Source organism: Oryzias latipes, chromosome 19 (assembly GCF_053564925.1).
Source record: "Oryzias latipes strain Hd-rR chromosome 19, Olatipes_Hd-rR_3.1".
Lineage (NCBI taxonomy): Eukaryota > Metazoa > Chordata > Actinopteri > Beloniformes > Adrianichthyidae > Oryzias > Oryzias latipes.
Genome location: NC_136255.1, coordinates 24,132,089 through 24,139,111, shown reverse-complemented (window position 1 = coordinate 24,139,111; position 7,023 = coordinate 24,132,089). Strand labels below are relative to the sequence as shown.

At 42.2% G+C, this 7,023-nt stretch overlaps 1 protein-coding gene across 2 annotated transcripts in view; it reads left to right on the top strand.

The window, feature by feature from the left end:
* The first annotated feature begins 710 nt into the window (after nucleotides 1-710).
* Nucleotides 711-7,023, top strand: part of tecpr1a (tectonin beta-propeller repeat containing 1a) — a 17,100-nt gene continuing 10,787 nt past the window's right edge. Inside the window, exons 1-10 of one of the 2 annotated variants that reach the window (XM_020712076.3) lie at nucleotides 711-903; nucleotides 2,304-2,536; nucleotides 3,960-4,142; nucleotides 4,231-4,353; nucleotides 4,429-4,548; nucleotides 4,629-4,803; nucleotides 4,879-4,979; nucleotides 5,757-5,858; nucleotides 5,944-6,086; nucleotides 6,161-6,732. In XM_020712076.3, the coding sequence (XP_020567735.1) occupies nucleotides 2,312-2,536; nucleotides 3,960-4,142; nucleotides 4,231-4,353; nucleotides 4,429-4,548; nucleotides 4,629-4,803; nucleotides 4,879-4,979; nucleotides 5,757-5,858; nucleotides 5,944-6,086; nucleotides 6,161-6,732 (1,744 nt within the window). In that variant the 5' untranslated portion in view covers nucleotides 711-903; nucleotides 2,304-2,311. Of the gene's footprint in view, nucleotides 904-2,285; nucleotides 2,537-3,959; nucleotides 4,143-4,230; nucleotides 4,354-4,428; nucleotides 4,549-4,628; nucleotides 4,804-4,878; nucleotides 4,980-5,756; nucleotides 5,859-5,943; nucleotides 6,087-6,160; nucleotides 6,733-7,023 lie in introns of both variants that reach the window. The other variant, XM_004080210.5, reaches the window with a different exon arrangement.

Genomic DNA, 7,023 nt, shown 5'->3' with positions numbered 1-7,023 from the left:
TTGCTCAACAAACTGTTAAAAAAACATATTTATATCATCTACTCCAATGTAAAAGCTGTAATATCCATGAAAAAATATATATGAAGTCAAATTTGTGTTAAAATCTAGCGAAAAATGTTTGAATAAATTCTGAACACTCCTGTGGGGTCTGACCCTACAGGATCATTTTTACATATGCATTTCTACATACAGCCCAAATCCAATGAGAGAATTTAAGGTTTCAAACTGTAGGTCAATGCTGTCAATTGAAGATGCTTTTAATAATAACTATATTTAAAACCATTACCATTATGGTCTGTCAGCAAAATACTGCACGGCAGCTTTGTTACAATACTGAATTATATTTCTCCTGCCTCATAAATAAAGAAGAGTAATTATGGATCATTTAAAATAATTTAATTCAACTTAAACTGATTTTTTAACTGAAAAAATGCAATATCACTTTGTTTAATTTTTGTTATTATTTTAAATGGGGAAAAAACATAAACGTTTGTGTAAGAAATGTTGATCCAAAGATTTAAACTTTAACTATTGATATTTATTTTTAATCATTAGTGTCTACTTTACAACCTTTTTCACAGAGTTGCACCCTTTCGTAATTTAGAAAAACATTAAAAACAAACTTTTAGCGCCCTCTGCTGGCCATCCAGACAACAACACTCGTTGCCCCGGTAACACCTCTGCTGGCCATCCAGACAACAACACTCGTTGCCCCGGTAACAGCCAATAAGAATAGAGACACCGCGGCGCTTCCTGTTTCAATCTGGGAGTTAACTGTCAGCGTAAACGTCAACAGCTGACGTAAACATCATGGTCGCGGCAGGTGTCGGTTCGATTCTAACCTCTGAGTGAGGAGCAGTGACGGCCCACCAGCACTGACAGACAATTTCTGAGCTGCTGAAGGTTGGTGGGGGAAAAAAAAACTCATTTTTCTGCGTGATTTACTAGCTTTAGCCTCTGAAGGCTTCTTCAAAAACAAGCTGAGGGCGAGCGGGCTGCTGAATGCACGTAGGCTCTTTGAAACCAGTGAAGCTTTAATTTTGTGTCTATTAATTTAATCAATAAAGTTATTCAAACGTGAATGTCAATAAAGTTTTCTCGTTTTGAAGATAGTGTCGAGTCACGCGCGTGGTTAAATCAGAATCTTTAAACGCCGTTCCTGTGGTTTGGGACTCTAAATTGAGAGTAGGCCTTTGGAAGTATACAGGATTTCTATATTAAAGATACAGAATACAATTTTGTTTTAAAAAAAGTAAAATGGTAATGATCAGTTTCACTATAACACTTTCCTATCAATTTTAATCAATAAACCTTTTTTAGTTTGAGGGTAACTTTATTTTGAAATTTCAGTACATTTATCTTGTGGCTTAAATATGTTTTAAATATCAAAACTGATTATTATTATAAGGCATTAAACTGCTTTTCAATCATTTATTGTTCATCTTAAATATTTTATGTATATAAAATATCTATAAATTGTTCAAATGCACATAGAAATATAAGTACATACAAATGTGACAAATGTAATTGTATTAATCTCAGAAAGTAACACTTATGTGCAAGTTTTAAAAATGTATTTATTATTTTTTGGGGGGGCATTTTCAAAGCAAAAACTCAAATACAATGAAATTGATTTGAGGCAGAAAAAAAAATGTGAAAGATGAAATAAAGTTTAGTTTGTTGTAGGGTTGCAATGATTAAATTTTTTCTTGAATTTAGTTAATTAAAACCTCAATTTTTGGGTCACAGTGTTGTTTTTGTTGGATAAGTGATTTATGTATTACAAATCAACAATAAAACTCTAAAAATTCTGAAAAAATAAGGATTTAAATTCGCTAATAGGCAATTAAAAATAAAGAAAAACCCTTTCAGTTGGCTCACACTATGCCTGGTGTGATGTGATGAACAATAAATGATAAACCCCCACAAACCTTCAACCTAAACCTACTGCAGTAGCGATGCAACAATTCTCTTTTCCCACAATTCCGTTGAGTTTTTAAACAAGAATTGTGGCGAGTCCAGTTTTAAAAATACTCTTTTATCAATAAGTCCTTCAGAGTTTTTTAAGCTATTCTGGCTGCAGGATTTCAGCACCTCATATGGAAGTCTGCCCTAATTTTCTTATGTTTTACATTTTCAACCACATTTTTTTTTTTGCCATGGTGTTTAAAAACTATTGGCCATCATAGTAATAGCAGGTTATTTTAACGTTTTCTTGACAAACTGAGCTAAATGTGTTTTAACTATGTAATAAACGACATCTTTTGACCTGTTTGCCCTCTCAGCTGTTTGTCTGCTTGCAGGTGCGGCCATGCCCGCCTCCCTGCTGTGGGCGGTGGACGTTCATGGACGGGTCTACAGCCTGTCCTCAGCGGGACAGCAGTGGGAGTTGGGGCGGGATGCTCCGATGGAGTTCAAGAGGGTGACGGCGGCTCAGCAGTGTTGCTGGAGCCTGGGCTGTGACAGCAGCATCTACCTGAACGTCTTTGCTTCCGACCTGCCCGTCCGCTACAAAGAGGAGACGTATGAGAATCAGGTGCGTTTTATAAAAAGCTGCACTATAAGTTCCTGTTATGAAACGGAACAGCAGTTTCTAAAGTTCCTCTGACAAACTATTCACTAAATTACAGGAATCCTAAATAAGTATTTTAACTAAAGCATTTACCTCTATGTATTTAATTTATTTTATATGATCATTTGTTGATCATGGTCGTAATATTTACCATATTTTTAACCAAAAATTGAACTTTTGGTAAGACCTCTACTCGTTGTGTTTGGAGGAGAGAGAATGCTGAGTTGCATCCAAAGAACACCATCCCTACTGTAGAGCATGGGGGTGGAAGCATCATGCTTTGGGGCGGTTTTCCACCAAAGGGACCAGTACAACTGATCCATGTTAAGGAAAGAATGAATGGGGGCCATGTATCGTCAGACAAGGAGTGAAAACCTCCTTCCATCAGCATTGACACTAAAACGTTTCTGGGTGTTTCAGCTTGAGGACGATCCCAAACACACTGTTGCCCGGGTAACGAAGGAGGGGCTTCAAAAGAAGCATTTCAAGGTCCTGAAGTGGCCGCGTCTCTAGATCTGAACCCTATAGAAAACCTTTGCATGAAAGTCCTTGTTGCCCATTGACCGCCCCAAAACATCACTGCTCTAGAGGAGAGCTTCATGGAGGAATGGGCCAAAATACCTGCAACTTACAGAATTATAGAAAACATTTGACTTCTGCTTTTGTCAACAAAGGGATTCTAACAAAGTATTGAGAGGAACTTTTGTTATTGACAAAATACTTATTATCCACCATAATTTACAAATAAATTCTTTAAAAATCAGTTATCGGTAATGGGATTTTCCGGATTGTTTTTCTCATTTTGTCTGTCATAGATAAACCTATGACGAAAATCACAGGCCTCTCTCATCTGTTTAAGTGGGAGAACTTGCACAATTGGTGGCTGACTAAATACTGTTTTGCCCCACTGTATAGTCAAATGACTGAATAATGTATTTATTGAGTAGTTATACCTAATGACCTGTTTGTTGCTAATGTTTGTTGCTGTGTGTTGCTAATTCACAACATACCATAAATCAAGGAGTCCACCTAATTTAGCATTATCTTGAAAGAGAAAAAAAACACTAAATGATTTTATTTTGACCTAATTGAAAATAAAATCAGACATGAAGGAATTCATTTAGCTTATTGTGGAGGGCTTTTTTTGTGCTTTAAACTTGCAACAAGAGAAAGAAAACTCAGAAATTATTATACTTTTCTGAGCCTAAATGGCAGAATAATTGCAGATTCTTCAAATTTCATTTTGATTTGTTGTATTTCTTCTTCTTCTTTTATGGAATAGCTGTTAATCATTTTATCAGAGCTCTATAAAGGCATAAGCCATAGCAGTAATGTAACAAAGATGTCGCTGCTTTGATGAGACATCTGCTTGTTTTTTTTCTGCCAGCGCTGGAATCCCGTCGATGGTTTTTCTGAGCGTCTGCTTCCGAGCGACCGCTGGCAGTGGAGCGACGTCACAGGTCTGCAGCAACAACCTTTGCACAGCTTCCAGCTGCCTTCCAGCAGCTGGGAGTGGGAGGGGGACTGGTACGTGGATGAAAACTTTGAGGGGGAGCCCACAGAGAAAGAGGTGATGGATGGTTTTTAAAAAAAATGTTTTTCTACTGTAGCATACACCCTTTTTCCCCACGATATTAAATAATCATGTGTTTTTGCAGGGGTGGACATATTCCATCGATTTCCCCTCCACCTACACTAAAGACAAAAAGTGGAACTCTTGTGTCCGTCGCAGGCGATGGATTCGCTACAGGAGGTATAAAGCCATGGACACCTGGGCAAAGGTGTGTAGTAGCATCCTCGTAGCTTGCCTAGATGTGAGTGCTTGTTGCGTCACCGATCTCGTTGGGACTCGACAGATTCCATCTCAGCCGATGTCTCTACCAGATCCCTTCAGCGACATCAGCTGTGGAGGCTGGGAGATCAGCGAGGAGCCCGGGGACCGGCTGTCGCTGTGGGTTGTGTCCCTGCAAGGGAAGGTACGGCTCCGACACAGAAACGCGCTCACAGAGCTCAGGAGGTTCACTGCCCCGGTTATCTGATGCTTTGTGTCCTTCAGGTGTGGTTCAGAGAAGGAATTTGCCACCACAATCCAGAGGGCTCCTCATGGGAGGAGGTGCCTCTGCCTGGAGAGGTTGTCCAGATCAGCTGTGGCCCGGGAGACCTGGTCTGGGCCGTGTTATGGGAGGGGAAGCTGATCGTTAGGGAGGGCATCACACGGGACTGCCCCAGAGGTACCCCCATGCCCATCTAATGGAAGGAGGAAGTCTGGGCTTTAGATTCTGATTTTAAGTTGTCTTCACGTCCAGGTTTGTCGTGGGCAGTGGTGGAGTGTCCGAGCCCTGAGGTGGGGGCTATACATGTTTCTGTGGGAAACGGTGTAGTCTGGGCTGTGACCAAGGACAATAAGGTGAGAACATGGCAGATAATAGTGGTCTTGATGTGTGTTTGTGCCACATTTTAAGAATTATAATAGCATGCAGAGGGCTGTAGTGCTGCGTCAAACACAGACAACAAACATAAAAAAAACACGTTTTTCAAAATAGAGACTTTTCAACCATTTTATTTTGAGGTTGTCTATGTGATACTTACAAGAATTAGCTAAACTTTTGAATTTCCATGGTAACGGAGTACCCACACTCACATTCCTAACATGTTCATATCGCACATATGGTTTTGTTTAACTTGAGCCAGGGAATTATGTGTTAAACAATACTAAGGTAAATGTAAGAGCAACAGGGGAACGCCACTTTTGCAAACTCGCCATGCTAACGCCGTACAAAATCTACAAACTTCTAATTGCAACCAATTTTTCCCCAAGTAGCTTCACAATAATGTGTTTTTTGTTTTGTTTTTTAAATTCAAGATCGCTGCCTCTTCTCGGGGTCAAAGGTCAATGTAACTTTGGTCCCATAGTGATTTAAAAACTCTCTTTTGCTGCCCCCAACCCCTATGGTTTTGTGTCATTAGTGGATTTTGAAATTTTTGACGGTTTCGCCCGCTGTGATGTCATCTTGCCCAAAATTTATTTTCACCGGGTACCAGGGGGGGTGCAGATTTTGGCGAGTTTTTGAGTGGTAAAACATGCATTAAGTAGGAAGAATTGCAAAAACAATCTGGTCTATTGGTCCAGGACATTTCTGTGCAGAAATAGTTTAAATGTGTGAACCCCCCTTCTGCTTCTTAGGTGTGGTTCAGACGTGGCGTGAACTCCCATAACCCCTGTGGCTCTGGCTGGATCAGCATGGTTGGAGAAATGATCATGATCAGCGTCGGACTGCACGACCAGGTGAATGGGCTGCATGGGGGGGGGGGGGGGGGGGGGGCGCGTTGCGCACGTTCGACCTGTGCTGAGCTCCCACCGTTGTGCTCAGGTGTGGGCCATCGGCTGTGAGGATCGGGCTGTGTACTTCAGGCAGGGCGTCACCTCCAGTGAGCTAAGCGGTAAAACCTGGAGGGCCATCAGTGCTCCCAGAGACGGAGAGCGGTCCCACTCCAGCGCCAGCAGCCAGCAGAGGTGGACCTGGGCTTGAAGGTGTTTATGCTGCGGCTGTTTTAAACACGTGATGACCATCTGTCTCTGCTCCACAGCGCTGGACGTTTTTTCTCTGGGGATGTGCAAGCCCAGTCTGTGGTCAGTGATGCCGACTCAGACGTGGAGAAAGGATCGGCAGACGGAGCCATCTTTACCACCCCAGAACCTTCCCTTGGTTCCCCCACAGAACCCCCGTCTAACCCTGCTGTAGACGCCCCAAAAGCCCGCATCCCAAAGGTCACCAGCGACAGCTTCATCTCTGAACTCGTCTCTGACAGAGATCAAGGAAAGCCCTTGAAAGATGTACCGTCAGTCACTCCTGCAGTCCTGGAAGAGGAGGTGATCCCCGCAGACGGAGAGGAGATTCAGCTCTGTGCTGAGGAGGCACTCCTCTCCACCGAGTCACGTGGCGGTCCTCAGTGGAGCAACGTGGATCTGGAAGAGGCTCAGACCGGAGCTGTGCTGGACTTAGCCGAAACATGCAGCTTGTCATCTGTGACGACCTTCACCCTGACTCTGGAGGACGGGGCTGAGGAGCACCCCATGTGGGCGTGGGTCAGCGGAGAGGGCTGTTCGGTGGACAGTTCCTCCCAACTCAATTGGTTCAGCTCCTCTGCCAACACCACCTGTGAGTAAAGACGCTTAAAGGCCGTGCCACACAGCCACTACGTACATCTTACGCATATTGCAGGGATGAAAATTCATACGTGAATACATGTGGGAAAAGTGAGAAAAGTCGTGGTCTTTAACTGAAATTTTTAAAAAGGAAACCACGTTAAAACCACAAAAAATCCACGCAGAACACAAACCATGCATGGTTATTGTGCTGTCTGTGTGCAATTCATTAGTGATTCTTGTGTCAATTATGTAACTTTTAATGTGATATGTGCCCCGTTTGCACAACACAGAAGATATACAT